This window comes from Telmatherina bonti (assembly GCF_933228915.1).
Source record: "Telmatherina bonti genome assembly, chromosome: 10".
NCBI classification, from domain to species: Eukaryota; Metazoa; Chordata; class Actinopteri; order Atheriniformes; family Telmatherinidae; genus Telmatherina; species Telmatherina bonti.
The window spans coordinates 22629002-22647774 of NC_136628.1; the positions used below are offsets into that span (position 1 = coordinate 22629002).

At 37.6% G+C, this 18773-nt stretch overlaps 1 protein-coding gene across 1 annotated transcript; it reads left to right on the plus strand.

The window, feature by feature from the left end:
* Positions 1-3398: 3398 nt before the first annotated feature.
* On the plus strand, positions 3399-17118 carry LOC306761277 (V-set and immunoglobulin domain-containing protein 10-like 2; the record flags this gene model as incomplete). Its single annotated transcript, XM_079247402.1, has 13 exons — positions 3399-3468; positions 4334-4687; positions 4892-4995; positions 12373-12544; positions 12948-13223; positions 13537-13803; positions 13929-14186; positions 14276-14566; positions 15208-15561; positions 15883-16005; positions 16095-16119; positions 16704-16801; positions 16952-17118. 13 exons carry the CDS (start codon positions 3399-3401, stop codon positions 17116-17118), a joined length of 2559 nt encoding a protein of 852 aa, XP_079103528.1.
* Between the last annotated feature and the right edge of the window lie 1655 nt (positions 17119-18773).

Genomic DNA, 18773 nt, shown 5'->3' on the forward strand with positions numbered 1-18773 from the left:
GAATGTTGGCATTTTTAGTATTGACAAATAAAGACATTAACAGCAGTGGATTTCTGACCTGGCATGTTTAAATGACAAAACAGTGTATTTTTATGTTTTTTCTCATCAATCTTTTCCCTCTTAAGGACATGCAAAATAATTGTTACAATGGCATCAACTATATTTATGTATTATTTTATATGTATATATATATATATATATATATATATATATATATATATATATATATATATATATATATATATATATATATATATATATATATATATATATATATATATATATGTTAACAAATTATGAACAAAAACATCTCAAATATAATTAAAAGGGATTTTTGGATGGTTACCAGAAAAAGCATGCAGCTTATCTTCAGAAAGGCATTTTTATATCTGGATATATATCAGAGACTTGTCATAGAGGCACACACACAGACACACACATTGAACAACCATGCACCTGCTCATTGGCTTAAACTCTCAAAGTGTTTGCCCATTAACAGGCTCAGCAAGAACAGGATCAAGGGATGGTTTCTGCTCACTGACAGCTCTTGTAAGAGCAATCTGTAAAACAACAATGTTCCAATGTTTCTCAAGTCCAGACAGTGTTTTGCTGTTTTAAAACTCCCAAAGGCTAAATGTCAATATGAAAGTTTTAGATAAATGCATCCCCAATAGTTTCCCATTACTGTGACATGGCTTTTAGCAATTGTACATTTGCAACTATTTATAGCGCATGTCCCCAGCTGCCATTTGTATCTAAATCTGCCTTTGTGTACCAGTAAAATCCCTTAGGTGAATTCCCAACTTCCCACACACAAACAAGCATCCACAAATCCTCAGTGTCCAGCTCTCATGTGAGGTCACACACTACAACTTTGTTGTTTAGCTTTAGATTGTGCAGCTCAGCATGCCTTAGCAAGTCTTTGAGCTGCTTCCTCCATTGTAAAGTAAGCTTTTACAGTGAGTATTGAGCCACTGTTTGGAGCATTCTGTTGCTTTAGTGGATTGAAGAATTGCTACTTGTAGTTATCTACTGGTTTTGACCTGATATTTTTATTATAGTGTTCAAATTACATGCAATTAAATATGACATTAATTTCTGTTGAAACATAATTATATAAATACCCTTCAAAGCACAGAATAATAAATGAGGCTACCCTCTTATATTAAGTGTATTAATTTCTAACACCCTGTTTTGCACTTTTGCTGCAATTTTGCTCTCTGAAGTGAAAAGCTTCATGACTTGAAGGACTTGATCTTCATTCACGCCCAAATCACTAGCTCATCCAGCTTCTTAGGTAACCTTCTGGCACGATGGAAGCTTGGCATCCTGGCAGTCTGCTGAGCTCCAGAGGGGGTAGTCTCAAGAGAGGTGGGTGGTACCCTTGGGACCCAGCAGGGACCCCAAGGTTCCTTTGCATGATTGATGTACTGACCCTTTTGTACTGCTCAATCTCCTCTTTGGCTGCCCCCAATCCTCCTGCTTTCCTAAAGCTACTGTGCAATCTGATATGTTCCTAACCCACAACTTTTTTTCATGTCGTATAGCAGTTGGAAACATCTGAATAGGTTTACCATATTATTGCTTACTCTGAATGTGTTTTGTTTCCAGGTTATCATTGGCAGAAAGTACTGATAATGCCTTATTCACAGTTCAGCCTTGACTAGATCTGAATTGGACTTTAGGAATGAATTTACTTAAATACATAAATGTATGTTTGTTTATATATATATATATATATATATATATATATATATATATATATATATATATATATATATATATAAATAATGATTTCTTGTTATTAATAATAATAATAATAATAATAATAATAATAATAATAATAATAACAAACTTTGTGTCCATACAATTTCCTGGATTGCACACACACCATGAGCCTCTGGTTGGGTTCTGCTGTTTTCATCCTCACCAAGTGAGGAAAACTGATCTCTGTCCTGCATTAATTCATGACAAGCATCTCACATTACATCCCTCCTCTTTCTCTTGTATAAACATAAGTGCATTGCTCAAGTGAAGAACTTGGAAAAATGCACAAATCCAGCAGACTGTGCATGCATGCAGCATCAGAAAATCTTTCGATGAATCTAGAGATCTCTAAACCCATTTCTGTCCTACTCCTATAAACACAGTTAATTACACATCATCAGTACAAACAATTTTTAAAAAGAATCTTTTCAGGCAAAGATGGAAAATGATGCAAACTGTAAAGATTAAAAATAATTTGAAGGTTGTTATCAAACATTATCATGGAAATGAATACAACACCAAAGATTTACAGGTGTATTTTCTTTTTGGTGTTGGTGTTATGAATAAACTTTATCTATATGACTGTTTGTGATATTTATTATTATTATTATTATTATTGATAATAATAATAATAATAATAATAATAATAATAATAATAATAATAATAATAATAATAATAATAATAATAATAATAATAATAAATAATAATAATAATGAGAAGAAGAAGAAGAAGAAGAAGAAGAAGGGAGTGCAGATGCAGTCCTTCACCAGTTGGATACACTTTAACCAAGATGTGGATGCCAAAAGATGGTGCGATAATGTATGATAAATAGGCAGTACTTAATACAAAACATTTCTAATGTCAAATTTCTATCTTATAAACCACACACCAATGACCCATCAATGCAGTTAGGGAGTTTAATATAATCTAAAGATTCACATTAAATTAACTGAGGATTATTGTACAGCTTTTTCTGTCTCCTAAGACACAGTCACACTGATAAATGTCAATGTGTTGTTGCAGAGACAATACCACCATGACAAAATTGCATTAAAGAGACAAAAATAACATTTTGCATTCATAAACACACTGATTCATATTCATGATAGGTGTCATGTCAGGTCTGGGATTACTTTTCATGTCAGATGAAGGGATAGATGTGAAAGTACTGTGTGGAGGAATGTTCAGGTAAGGACTGTGAATGTTACCTGTGCTAGGAAATGTGCAGGTTACTGCATTACCACATGCACATGGTGTGTGGAAGGGTAAACTGTCACCCATGCAATTATGTTATATTATTGATGAGCTTAGTATCATGGTGTCATTCTAGACCTTCAGGAAAAAGAAAGAGGGATGAATAGACAGAGAAAAGGCAAAAAACAAGAACAGCTGCGTCTAAATCAGTTTTGTGATCCATCATCACTTTGCATTTGTAGACTTATTTAAATGTTCTTGTCTTCAGCTGGAGTCATCAGTACCCTTGTGGATCAGAGAGGGAAACTACCACAACCTCGGGCAGCTGATGGAAAGTGAATGCAGATGGTTTTATAGGTCCAGAATCTTTAATTTGTGATCTCTGCCTCATCTTTTGGAGTAAAGATGTTGTTGGACTGAGGATCGTCATGATACCATGTCGGCTCAACTGCTAGGACTTGCCTTTTTATATTTGCCATGCAGTCTGGTCACATTTACAACACATGGTAAGGTTTTCCACTGATATGCGTTGGTTTAAATATTTTAAATACATATCTATCAGTCTGTGTTGTGATCTGCTTCATACTGGGTAATGAAATTATATTTTCTGTGCAATACCATGCAAAAGTCTTCAGCTACACTGTACTTATTATACTTAAAAGTCAGGCTTTCTTGTTATTTTTAAAGTACTCCTGAGTTTTTCTTTGTACACTGCTTTTTCTGTTCAGTTCTTATACAATACTGATCTATAATTCAGTTAAGTAAAAGCTAGGCTAAACAGTGCTATGCATGGTATTGTGCCAACACATTACAACGACAACAAAAAACTTTGAAAATATTATCTTTTGGTATTTTGTTTCAAGCAGCCTCTTAGAAAGATGTTTGTCTCAAATTGTTAAGGTGCATCTACATCAAAGGCCAAAATTGACACTGTTGACATTAACAAAAAGCTCTTAGCTGCCATATCTTGAAGTATGTATAGCAAAAATTAATAAGCAAATAAAAATAAAAGACGAAATAGCATCCTTAAAACCAATCTACAGCAAATGAACAGTCTCTGAAAATGATGTAAAAAAAAAAAAAAGTCCAACAAAGAAAGAACTGATGCAGGAATTGAAATATACACGTAGTTCTCCTGTTGACCCATTATTTTTCATGAAGCCTGACTAGGTTTCCAGATCAAATGATACTATGTGTTCTGATGTATTTGTTTTGGAGTCCCTTGGTATCTTTTATTTAGTAGTCTACTACTATAGAAGTATCTCCTCTTGAAACTTCCTGTGTAAACAATCCTGCAGATGAATAGTGACAGGGCACGTGATCTTCTTTTCCTTCCTATAAACATTTCAGTTGATCATCTCTCTCTTCCAGCCTTGCAGATAAATCATACCGGGGAGGTGGTGTATCATGACACTAATGTATATGGTGTGGTGGACAAAGCGGTGATCCTTGAGTGTGGTACTAAAGAGCCTGATTTATACATATGGAGCTTTACCAAACCTGGTACTGATGCCATAAAAGCAGTGGTGTATAATTTGGGAAAAGGACCAAAGATCCAGAATCTGGCTGAAACACTTGGACAGCCAACAGTCATCTCAAACAGCGCAGCTGTGAGCATTGAGAACCTGCCTCTGGCTGCTCATGGCTTGTTCACCTGTCAGGCTTTCTATGACATTGAAAAGGAACCAGTGGTCTACTACTACTATGTACACCTCATAGTCCAAGGTAAGACCTCCTTGAATACAGTATCTGTGTTTAGACAGAGGAAAACTTTTCTTTAGGGCACAACACTATTGGTAGGGTAGTGTAGGTAAAGGAAGGAGTTGCATATACAAAAAAACAACTATTACAGTTACTGAAACTGTTTTTTGTTTTTATTTTAACCTGTATTAGAGACAGAAAACATGTATGACTTTATCTTTTATGCAGTCCCTATCAGTAAGCCAAACCTCCTGGTGAGAGATGCCTCTCCAGTGGAAGGATCTACAATATGGATGCACTGCAGTGTGGAAAATGGAACTGGACCAATTCAGTATGTTTGGCATCATGACACTCCAAATGGAAATGTTACAATCTTAACTCAGAGCAACAGTAGCTTCATCAATGTGACAGACATAAACCGAAACCACACTGGCTGGTATCTCTGTGAGGCCAGCAACCCAGTTAACAGCCAGAGCTCTGAAAGGTTGTGGATGGACATCGTGTGTAAGTATAAATATAATCATTGTCTCTGTACTGTTTGGTCAGTTTCCTCCTTTTTTGTCTCAAACTGTTTATTTAAAAAAAAAATTGTAAAAGACTACAAGTATTTAAAATGATAAACATCAAGAAGCAGTAATAGTCTTGACTTCTGATGCTTTAACATTTCTCAGTCTCTTTAAATGTGTCATGTCTTTGATATTTAATGTCTAAATAGTACATAAACTGCAATCACATGGAGCTTTCAGTATTTTTGTTATACTCTAAGGAAATTTCACTATTTTAACCCTTGAATGGTAACTGCAAATCATCCTTTACTGTTGTGTTTGTAGCTCAGCTTTGTCTTTGACAATTCAGACTTGCAAATCCTATTTTTTTGTCTGCACACAGAAAAAGAAAGTCATTCTGCTCATGATTTTTATTTTAACTGTACTAAGTGTACAACTGCAGTCAACATACATACAATACAATTAGCAGATTTTCTAATTTTGGGTTTGAACAATTCACCAGAATTCAACACAAGGAGGCAAAGTTTTACCAGATAGAGTTAATGTTTCCACTTAAAACTAGTTTACAACCTTGTTATATCTTTTTTTTTTTTTTTTTTGTTTTCATGGGTAACAGTAAGAGAGTAATTCCAGCTCTGTTACCTGACAGTTTACTATTGCCCAGAACCAAAGTACCTGAATTTGATGTGACTGCTGATACTGTGCAGGGTGGTTGCATATCTCAACTACAATGTGCACAAGCATGTTCATTTATAACATTATGATTTTTTTTTTTCAAATCAATTGACACATGCAGTTTTATTTAATTTTTTCCATCCTGTTTTAGTTTTTAATTATTCATTAATCTTCTTTTTAAACAAAGCAGACCTTTAATAGATGAGTTTCAAGTGCCTATAGAGACTGAGTTCTCCACATGAAGCCATCCTCTCTTCTTAGAACACTGATAGTCAACTATTTATAAAAAACAAACAAACAAAAAAAAAAACCCCAAAAAACATTGTACACCACCTGTGACCTGGAATCATATTGGTCATCAGAAGCAGTACTGTGCATATGAAAATAAGCACTTTGAATTGGAATTCGATTTTATGCAAAAATTCTGCCATTTCATGTGTTGGAATGTGCCTGTATTTATTTACCTGAATACTAAAATGATGCGGTTTAAAAGAAATACGTGTAATTATTTCTCTGGAGTGTAATTTGCTGTGTAAATAACTATTTATGATTTCCATCTCTTTAATGCTTTCATGTTTTTTCTTCTCAGTTGGTCCAGATGTTCCCCAGATAGATGTGACTCCATACAGCAGAACAGAGTGGGGATACTCAGTTCTGGAGACAGAGACTGTTTCTCTGTCATGTCAAGCCCAGTCCAATCCATCCAGTCAGTACATCTGGTTCTTCAATGACTCCAGGGTGTTCACTGGGCCACAGTTCACCATCATCAAGATCCTCCGCATGCAAACTGGCAATTACACTTGTTTGGCACATAACTCTTATTTAAATACCAGCTCCAGCACAACCATCAGCCTGACTGTTTACTGTGAGTCACACTTTGAATTATCTCAAAATAATCTTAGCTCAAATTAATGTCTGTAAAGTGCCCTGACAGGACATTGTTGTGAAGTGGCACTATACAAATAAAACTTAATTGAAATCAATTGAATTCATAATAATCCCTCCCGTGCTTACTCCAGACCTATGATCTTATATCATAACACTTCAACAGTAAAGTCTAAAAAATAAATACATAAAAAAAGATCTAATCAGAGTGAGATGATATAGGTAGTGCAAAAGAAAAACAAGTTTGAAAAGCTTGATCAGCTTTTCCTCTTTAATCTCACATTTCCATATCAGATACAACTTGCTGTAATTTTATTTGAATATTTCCAAAGTTGCAGCAAACTCACATTTTAGGGCACTAGTTAATCTGTTTGCTTTTGCTGAGTTTAATAATTTATGATCCTGTGTATTATCCTAATCCATCACTGCAACTAAAAGTACATCTAATGATAAAACATTCAATCTCCTTTTTTTCTGCCTTAATATTTGCAGAACATCTCTGAATTTTAGAGCCACAAAGAAACCCTTTGGGACTCTAAAAACTTCATTTAAATGCCTTTTTGCACAGTTTTTGCGCATTACAACTTGTTGGTATATATGTATTCTCCCTGCAGACCCACCTGATGGCTCTATTTTGTGCACTTTGGAGCCAGCTTTGAATCACACCTTTCTCAGACTCCTCTGCTCCTGGCATGGTGGCTTTCCCTCCCCTTCCCTCCGCTGGACTGGAGACCAGATACTGGCCACTAAGCTTCTCAACAGCAGTTCCATTTTGCTGTCCTCTGAGAAACTGACTTCTAACAACACTGTGTTTACATGTCTGGGCTCTCACCCTACCATAACACAGCTGACAACGTGCAGCACACAAACATGTGAGAAAAAAAAACAAGAAAAAGAAAAAAAACAGAAAAAAATATCAAATTGAAGCTACAAAATGAGTAAACTTTGTTTTATGAACATGCAAAATTGTTTCACGATTTGTACTTTCCACCAGATATTCCACCTGCACAGCCTGTGTGTTTTGCTAATACCACCAATGACAAACAACACCTGATACTATCCTGCTCCTGGGATGGAGGAATACCAAAAGCCTTAGTGTGGTGGGAGGGCCCCAGTGGTCAACGCAAAGGAGAAGACTCCAGCACTCTGATCCTTCAGTATGGCACTGTACACAGTGGGAAGCCCTATATTTGTTATGCGAAGCACCCACTTCTGGTTCAACCTAAAACCTGTGGATTCACATTCGGTCAGTGCTCACTCTCACTCTATGGTGCAAATATTCCAGTTGTCTATGTGAGTTAACCCAGGTAGACTGCGTTTGGTCATTTTTAGTGGCTGTGTTTTTATTTATAGTTCAAAGCTGAACACTCTCATCAACTGTGACCACACACACATTTTGGACTTTTGTCATCTGAGGCAAATAAAAATGTTATTTGACCAGTTTAGTAAATCTATGACTGAAGCTTTACATATCCCACAGTTGTAATAATGTATGATGTAATAGTATTTTAATTGACAAAACAGTTTTTGACCTGCATGTTAATCAATATGTGACTTTCTTGAATACAGTCTCTGTCAGTAAGCCAAACTTCCTGATGAGTAATACCTCTCCAGTGGAAGGATCTACGATCTGGATGCACTGCAATGTAAAAAATGGAACTGAACCAATTGAGTACACATGGCAGTATGAAACTGACAGTGGGAACTTGACAACCTTTGCAAACAGCCACAGCAGCATAATCAATGTAACAAACATTGACCGTAACTACACTGGCTGGTACCGCTGTGTGGCCAGCAATGCTGCCAACACAGAGAGCTCCGACCGGACATGGCTGGATATCACATGTATGTTTAAACAATCACTTTTGTTTCTTTTTAATGTTTATTTAAAAAACATAAACCATCAAACAACCTCCCACAACAGAGTTTTCCGTGTCTCATAAGCACTTTGCTATCACTCAAGTTTTAGACATTGTGCATGCCAGGTCATAGTTGCATTTTAAACACATGATTAGAGTTTGGTTAAAGAAATCCCACAGATAGGCTTACAAATTCAGAGTCTACTAATCTAGGTTTACAAATCTTACAACTCTGTCACTCTCAACATAAAATATGGCTCATTGGTGTATTCTAAATCTTAACTACATTACACACCTCAATAAGTGAAATCCATTTTTTCCCCCCAAACTAAACCATAGCCATTCAAGTTAAGTTATGAATAGATTGTTTGTGGTGTGTGTATTATATCTGTGATCTTCATCTCTTGTTCGTTCCTTCCAGTTGGACCAGATATTCCTCAGATAGATGTGACTCCATACAGCAAAACAGAGTGGGGATACTCAGTTCTGGAGACAGAGACTGTTTCTCTGTCATGTCAAGCTCAGTCCAATCCATCCAGTCAGTACATCTGGTTCTTCAATGACTCCCAGGTGTTCACTGGGCCACAGTTCACCATCGTCAAGATCCTCCGCATGCAAACTGGCAATTACACCTGTTTGGCAAAGAACTCTCACCTCCGCACCAGCTCCAGAACAACCATCAGCCTGGCTGTTTACTGTGAGTGGGATCAAACTGTATTATCAACCATTTTCCAGATTCTAGTTCTTAAAGGCAGAGTATGTAAGATTTCAAGGCGATTCTTTCCACCATCAGGTGTCAAACACCAGGTTGTGAGCAAAAACCACAAAACTGCTACCTCCACAAATGACCACAGGTTAGCAGCAATGAGCAAAACTCACCCCTCATCCCTCCTCCTTGCCAGCTCCAATGAGGGCAGGAATCGCTTGTGAGCTGTAGCTCAGAGCCGCTCTGCAATAAATGGGCTTATACTCACCCTACTGGTGGAAAAAAGTACTTTTTTTTTTTTTACTGGTCAGAAAACATTCAAGAAGGGTCTTTGTCATTAATTAAACTTGTAACTTAATAACGCATCAAATATGGACAGACTGGAACCTACATGTTTAAAAACTATCTAATTATGATTGTAGTTATTATTTTAGTTAATTTATTTTGAAAATATTGAAAATCTTACATACTCTACCTTTAAATTCAGCTCCCTGCTCGCTTCTATTTAATTTAAATCTCTGCTGTATCAGTTTCGAGCTGAATTGAAAAATAATCCATCTTTAATCTTTTTATTTGTTCTGACTTTAAAGCAGATTTCAGCCAGCAAAAGCTGTTTTCAGAACAAAACCGTGAACTGTGAAAAGGGGTATACAGAAGTTGCCATTGTTGAGGAAAATAAACACATTTAGTGTTTACAGGAACAAAAACACCATCTCTTAAATTTTGTCATATGAATGAAACAGTATTGTTGAAATGTTAAAGAGTGTAATGTGCACCTTTCTCCTGTGTGCAGAAAAAAAAATCATCTTCAGTGAGTGTGTGATCATCTTGTTGGGTATCAAGCAAATTAGGCCGTGTGAACACTGTCAGACTGAGGCAAAGTCTGTCCATTGTGACAAAATAGTTTTTAGGTCTGTTCCTTACAAATACAAACTGATAATATCACGTTTGGTAATCATGTGTTGTAATAAATGTACATTTCACTAAACATTAACTTGAATAAGTATCCAGTATTACTGAGCTATTTTCCTTTCATGAGCAAGACTCATGATAGAGTGTTGCTTAGGTTATAGGCTCTCCCTAAACCGGTGTAATCCCCTGCACTGCAACATGCAGGCTGGTGTGAAAAGTATTTCAGGTTTCACACGACCATTCATTCAGTTCTAACCCCCATCAGCTCTGAGGACAATTTTACTTCTGATAAAAATCTGATCTGTTGACTAAAGTGGAAAATATTATGAGGAATGCCAAATGTTATATCACACACATTTATCCTTTCACAAAAAATACACTTTTTACTCCATAACTAGTTGTGGTCAGATAAGTAATCATTACGTGTGGACAGAAATTTAGGTCTTCTCTGTACTTTATATAACTCAGACTGCAGATTTGAGCTGATTTTTGTTAATCGTGTGTTTTGGCTGTGGTGTCATATGACCATTGCTGAACTTTTCACCCTCACCAGCAACATCATTCTTTAGTCTGAAGTCCCAAATAAAAATGTCTTATATGAGCACATGACATCTGTATCCCTTTTCACTATACCGTTACGCTATACATTCTTCCCTACAGACCCACCTGATGGCTCCCCCTCCTGCTCAGTGGAGCCAGCTCAGAACTACACATCTCTTAGACTGCTCTGCTCCTGGCCTGGTGGATTTCCCTCCCCCTCTCTCCACTGGATCGGAGACCTGACACATGCACAGCAAGAACAGGTCAACACAGGACAACTAACAAATCTGCTTACCAGCACAAATATCTGGTTGCCCTCTGGAGATCTGATTCCCGGTAACGGCCTGTTTACATGCATGGGTTCCCATCCTACCCTAAAACAGCTAAAAGAGTGCAACACAAGCACATGTGAGTGCACAACAAATGTAAACAAAAACTATAACAGTAAGAAATATAAAAAAAATAAAAAGATGAAGTTTGCTAACTTGCTGAACTTTTCATGTTTTACCTCTACACCAGATATCCCCCCTGCAAAGCCAGTGTGTTTTTCTAATGTGACCAATGATAAAACGTATCTGAAGCTGTCCTGTTCCTGGAATGGAGGGACCCCAGCAGCTTTGGTGTGGTGGGAGGCCCCTGACGGTCAGTTCAAAGGAGAGGAAAACTCTAAAATTCTGGTCCTACGCACTGACATTTTTCACTTTGGAAGGCCTTACACGTGCTTTGCTAAGCACCCACTTCTGGTACAAACCAAGACCTGCAGTCTTACTTTGGGTGAGTGCCCATTGTCGCCAAACAAATATCAGACATGATGAAGCAGCACAGTCATGATGTGAAACTCATCTGTATTCAGGAAACTGTCAGGAAAAAAAAAAGACCAACCAGGGTATTTTTTCTACAAATATATGTAAGAGCATCACTAATAATAAGTTATCTTTAATTTAAGCTGTTAATGAATTGTAACTATGATAGCTACAATGATAAGATAGAACACACATATTATACAGCTGACAAAGTTTTCAACACATTGACCATTGTTCCTGTTGTAGTTTTTTTCACAATATAGAATCAAAATACATTTTTGGAGAAATTAATAGAATTAGGTCAACACAATATGCCTGCAACTTTAAAGATGAAAAACATCTTTTGACATGAAAAAATATAGAGACAAATGTTTATTGTATTTTTTTTCTCTTTTACAAATGCCTAATGCATGAATTACCATCTCCTTTCTCTTTGCTAAATATGAAGCTTAAGTTATGAAAAAAAATGAATAACAGGTTTAATTCTTCAAAACAATATGACTGATTTTGTCATCACAAGATGAGAATATCTTGGATGCCAATTCCACTTTGCATGAACAAGAAACACTCATGTGTGTATGGGTAGATATGTTGTAAGCTACATATACAAAAGCTGTCAAAACCCTCACCCATTATATAAGTAACAGTGTTATGGACATCTTTTCTTTTACAGAGCACTGTTAAACATTCTCACATTCTTCATCTTATCCTTAAAACAGTTGTTGTCACTAAGCCGAACCTCCTGATGAATGATAAATCTCCGTTGGAAGGATCTACCATCTGGATGCATTGCAATGTCGAAAATGGAACTAAACCGATCCAGTACATGTGGCAGTATGACACTAGTAGTGGAAACATCACAACATTTGCGCAGAGCAACAGCAGCAATATCACCATTACAAACATTAACCGAAACCACAGGGGCTGGTACCGCTGTGTGGCCAGCAACTTCATCAATAGTGAGAGCTCTGACTGGTCATGGCTGGACATCATCTGTAAGCATTAATAGATATTCATTTGTTTATGTATTTATTTATCTATTTATTTTCAAATATTAAAAAACTTGAAGATCAAATGTATATAAGCATTGAACTTCATATGTACAGTTTGGTTAATGTGCTTATAATGATCCATGCATTTGTTCAATAATATAGTTATTTTACTATATCATTAGGGTCCATTTGGAGTACTACACAAAACTAGGAGATGAAAAAAAAATGAAAAAAATGATCAATGAAAACTTTATAGATAAGTTTGAGTCCTATTTTGTGTGAAAGTCTGACCAATTCTAACAATAATAATTAAGAGTTTGCTGATGTTACACTGATTGTGTACAAACTCATTTTGCCTTGTAGATTTTTGTGATGTTTACATCCTATTTCTATGCTTTATTCTCAGATGGTCCAGATGTTCCTCAGATAGATGTGACCCCTAACAGTATAACAGAGCGAGGATACTCAGCTCTGGAGACAGAGACTGTTTCTTTACTGTGCCAAGCCCAGTCCAGCCCTGTCAGTCAGTATGTCTGGTTTTACAACAATTCCCAGGTATACACTGGGCCACAGCTCACCGTCACAAACGTCCTCCGTATGCAAACTGGTGACTACACCTGTTTGGCACAGAACGTCCAGTTAAACACCCGCTCCAGAAAAACCATCAGCCTGACTGTCTACTGTGAGTGTGACCTTTACACAGGCAGAACTTTTGTTCTTTTGTTTGAGCAGCTGATTAAAGACTGTAAAAGACCAAGATGCCATCAACTGTCCCGATCTGACATTTTTAATACACAACAATGAAAGGCTTAAACACAGCTGATGTATTTTTATCCCACTCCACCACACAGACACACACACTCATCCACACTAACGTCCTCTTTTTAAGAAATTGTCCTTGTTTTTAATCATATGATAAAATTACCTGGACACCAGAAGGGCTCATTGCATTGACAATACCTACACCAATACCTCTATATATTTTCTCTGTGCAGACCCACCTGATGGCTCCCCTTCCTGCTCCGTGGAGCCAGCTTTGAATCACACTTCTCTCAGACTGCTCTGCTCCTGGCCTGGAGGATTTCCTGCTGCTTCCCTTCGCTGGACTGATGAACACATCATTGCAGGACAGCAAACAAATCCTCTAACCAGCACTGCCATCTGGCTGCCATCTGGAGGCTTGATTCCAAACAACAGTTTATTTACATGCCTGGGCCTCCATCCAGCCCTAAAACAACCAACAGAGTGCAGCACGCGTGCATGTGAGACTTTTTTAAAAAAAACAAAAAAACAACTGAAATTGAAACATAAGACAAATGAAATGTGAAGGTTACTGTATATCTTCACTGCTTTATAAATCTTCAATGTTTTGCTGCTGTCCCACCAGATATCCCCCCTGCAGATCCAGTGTGTTTTGCCTATGTGACGAATAACAAAGAGTATCTGATGCTGTCCTGCTCCTGGGATGGAGGGGCCCCAAAAGCTTTAGTGTGGTGGGAGGGCCCTGGGGGACAGAGCAAAGGTGGAGAGGAAAACTCCAACATTCTCATCCTACGTTATGGCACTGTCCGCAATGGGAAACCCTACACCTGCTATGCTAAACACCCACTTCTGGTCCAAACCAAGGCCTGCAGACTCACTTTGGGTCAGTGCTCCTTCATGTTGTGCATTAACAAAAAAAACAGCAAATATAATTAGGTACTTAATCAATGTTTTTGTTTTTTTTTATGCTAGAGGCCCCTGTATTGTTGACGCAGCGCAGAGTTGTGTCTGTATATGAGGGGAGTGATGTGCAGCTCACCTGCAATCTGAGAGCCAACTATCTTCCCGCCAATGAGATCACCTGGTTTAACAATCAGGGGATTGATGTCCGAGACACGTCCAAGTACATGCTGCTGCAAACGTCTGCATGGGCAAATCTGACCGTGAGAGACACAGATGAGACACAAGACAGCGGCGAATACAGGTGCTCCACTTCAAATGCAGTGGGAGGAGCTGAAATCAACATCACTTTGGTGGTCAAAAGTAAGAATCTGTTTTCTTTCTCTTAATCTTTCCAGATTTTTGTCCTGCTGGAGCTTTTCCAATGACACCTTCAGAAATATTTTTATTTGTTTTTTTTAAACACCTTTAACTGTATGTCATTAGAGTTTGGGTTATAAACATGCCACATGTTAACTTGGTATCTTCTCTTAGAACAGGGGTGTCCACAGTTGGTCCTCGAGAGCCATTGTCCTGCAGGTTTTCCTTGTATTCCTGTACTACACACTTGGCTTCCATTATATGGATCCGACAGCCAATGAAGTTCTGCACTATGACTGATTAATTTGAGTCAGGTGTGTTGGAGCAGGGATACATGGAAAAACTACAAGATTCTGGCCCTTGAGGACTGAAGCTGGACACCTCTGTCTTAGAATAAAAATAAAAGGTAAATGCAGGATTTTTTAACAGATCGGAGCAAGTTGGAGCAGTGACATCTTGTGGCAAAAACAGGAAATCTCCATAAATTTATTGTTCATAACACAGAAATACTGTGACGATGGACCAAACGAAGTCTTATTGCTTGTATAATTTGATTTTTGTATGGTTAAAAAAAAAAAAAGAGAGATACACTCAATATTGTTAAAATGAGCCACAAGGGACATCTGTTTTTCCTTCTGTATCAGAGCACCCAATGCCACCCAATGCAACCCTGGTCAGAGTTACGTACAACAGCCGACAGCGTAATGAGGTGGAGCTGGAGTGGCAGGTAGAGCTTGAGGAGGATGGAGGCTGGACAGGTTTTTTCATCGAGCACCGATGGTTGTCAGAGCGAGGGGGAAGGAGAGGGAAAAACAGCAATGATTCAAGGGAAAAGACAGAGGAAAGGGCTTCACAAGACTGGTTCAGTAATATAATCCAGGATCCAGATGTCAGGAGCCACACAGTAAGGGGACTGACACCAACCTTTACCTACGAGTTCCGCATCCGGCCTGTTAACCACCGCACCATCGGACACCCCTCTGCAGCAAAGATCCCAGGTAGAAAAACAGTGAAGAACACATGGCTGCATCCCACACCTTTTCCAAAAGAGAAAATATAAGAATGTACAATCAAACTGACAATGAAAATAAATAATGTCGCAATGCATTTTTTCCCTTTTTCTTTTACCATTTGTATAAATATGTTTACTTCAAACTGAAACTGAACAGTAACTGAACATGTAAAGTCAGAAAACCCTGACTTTGAGTCACATGGCACAACACAGACAGAACCCCTTTGGGAACATATTTGAGAGTAAAAGCTGTGTTTTGATGAACAAGAATTATATTGTTTTATGAGTAACTATGATGTTTTTGCAGTGGAACTACGCAACAATGTGTACCCTGCTGTGATTGGAGCAGCCATAGGTGGGATGATCTTTGCGGCCATCCCTACGTTTCTGCTTATCGTGTACATAATCCGCAACCGCAACAATAATCCTCGTGAGTCTGACACAAAAGCAAAAACATCCTCCTGTTACGTATCATAAATGAAACATCATGCAGCATCACTGTTGTGTGCTTGTCTCCAGGACTACATGACAAGCTATTTAGCTCGTGAGTAACTCGTTTCACTTTGCCTGGTTGAACCCTAGTTTACATTCAGTTCTGCTTTGATTCTTTGTGTCTTGTACCAAGCAAGGCTCTGGAAACTGTCCTCAGGAGTCTTGGTCCATTTCAAAGCTTCATTGGCCCACTTATCTGCTGCACCCTATTACATTTGTCCTGTTTTGCTACTTCCTAAAAGTCTTCTGTTTTTCTTGAGACATTTTTACTGTAGGCCATTTGAGATTTACACTGAATCCTCATGTTAAAAAAAATCCCCTGTACTTGTCATTTCAAGATGGGTGGTCATAAAGCTATGGCTGTTCATCTTATTGACACTGATGGGCTTTACGGAACGTTGTGTGTTTATACCGTATAATCAGTTTCTAAATTACTCTATGCATGCTCAATCGCACATATGACCTTTCTTCCCAATTGATTGGTTTGAATTTTGGACCATATTTATGTGTCTCTGTTTAAGATGCCATGACTTCATGGCTGATTAGATATCTGCTCTAAGCAGTTTAAATCAGAGTGAATAATGTGGTGAAAAGTGAGCAATAATTTCAGATTTAATTATTTTGTGTCGCTTCCAGGCAGCATAGCCAGTCGAGAGAAAACATCAACTTTTCAGAGGATGACATTGTCAGCTCAGATGAAGGAATGGGGAACACTGGCAGATCTTCCAGTCCAGGTAAGATGAAGCCACATCAAACATATCTTTATACAAACGCAGGGATTGACTGCTCATAGAACCATGAAGAATTTACCATTTCAACCAGAAGACCTAAACATATAAAATGCTCAACTAGCTGATTGTAAATCTTGACATTACCTTTTCCAGGTCCGTCTACAAGCGTACCCCAGCTACCATCATCACTTGCCTACACCTCCCAAAGTACCAGCCCTATCACGCACAACCAAACCCTTCCCACTTCAGATGATAATGAGTCTATGAGTGACACCATCTCTGTCAAGCGGACCAAAGTCATACATGCCTTGACTCCTTGAGTTGGATTGATTGACGATTGTGCCTGGCATTGGGGTGGATGGGAGCAGCACAGCAGTTTGAAGTGACTGTGATTTCAATAAAGTTTGAAAAGTGTTTTATTGATTGATTAGTTTTTTTAAATTATTTGTTTGTAACTGTCTGTTCCATGTAAAAACAAGATGTATTAATAGGACAGATGATGCTTTATATCTTAGTGTCTGAAGTTTTTACAAGTGAAACATATAATTATATCTAACCTTAGCCATAACTAGAAGCTCTAGCCATTTGTCTTTTACTCAAAACATTTTGTCATGCAGTTATGTGAATCATGGACACAAGAGGTATATTCATTTCAACAATAAATTACTTGCTGGTAGTATTGTTTTGTTGTTTTTTTTTTGTTGTTGTTTTTTTTCCTCAAAAAAAAAAAAAACATTTCTTGTGTGAAAGGGCTCCTCACAGCTTTCCCTACCCTAATGATCCCTACTTTTTTGGTTTGTTATAGGTTCCTGAAAGGGCCATAAAAACATGACCTACTCAAAACAGACACTAGAGTTCACTGTGCAGCTGTTCTTACTCTACATTATATCACCTAGTTCCTGAGAAATATGAATGGTTTTTTTCTCAAATTCATAATTCTGCAGTCAGCTTTGAGGAATCTTGGGAATCTGTCCAGTAATTGACTAAAAAAACACTTAGTTTGGACTTTAGCTTTCCAGTTCCTGAGTTGTCGATGCCTGAATCTGTTGTTGTGAATGTAAAGGCAGCCAAAGTCATGTCTGCACAAATCTTTTCTACTGTTAGCCAGGAACAACTAGCCAAACCTCCAACACAATGTCTAATGCAGTGAAGAGACTGTCAACCCAGTCCCCAGATATTACTTTTGTCTGTTCTAGTCTTTTTTCTCTTTTAGTCCCTCTTTCCAGTTATTTCTGCACTTGGTATTTATATATTTTAAATTCTGGCTTTTAAATAAACCTGTTATTTCCCTATTTGTGTTATCTACTCCTTGTTACTTCATGTACACCAGATGTTTTAGCATGTGTGACCTCAAGCCATTAAAGATTTTTCTTTTGGACTTTCTCTTGTGGTCTTCTCCCTGCATGACAACTGAAATCACCTCCAGACCTTGAGAGCTGCAACCCTGCAAGTGTTGGGAGTTTCTCTGGTGAAACACACCTAAGATGAATCCAACTTAAATAGCAGACTTGTGAAGAGCGTGACATCAGTCTGCACAAGTCTGCTAATTACCTGTTCACAGTGTGTTACAGCAGAGAAACTCCCAACAATCAAAGGACTGTCGCTCTTGAGGAGCAGAAATACACAGCCCTGTAATAAATACACAACTTTGACATATTCATGCAATTAACATCAGGAACCATATAAATGATGCACAGTAACAAATTCAGTCATGTTTTTCCTTGAACATGTTTCATAAGAACTCTTTAAAAAAACTGGTATATTTGACCAAGTTTTGAACCAATAATTAACACAATATCAGAATTAAATTCATGTTAAATAAAGAAAACTGAGGGGCAAAAATGCAAGAGGTACTCCTCGAGACCTAAAGAGAAGCAAGGATGGAGAGGAACAAGTAAAAAGGAGGATAATGTAATGGAGGAGGAGAGGGTAATACTCTATTATATTGACATGTTTGATCTAGATATCAACAATT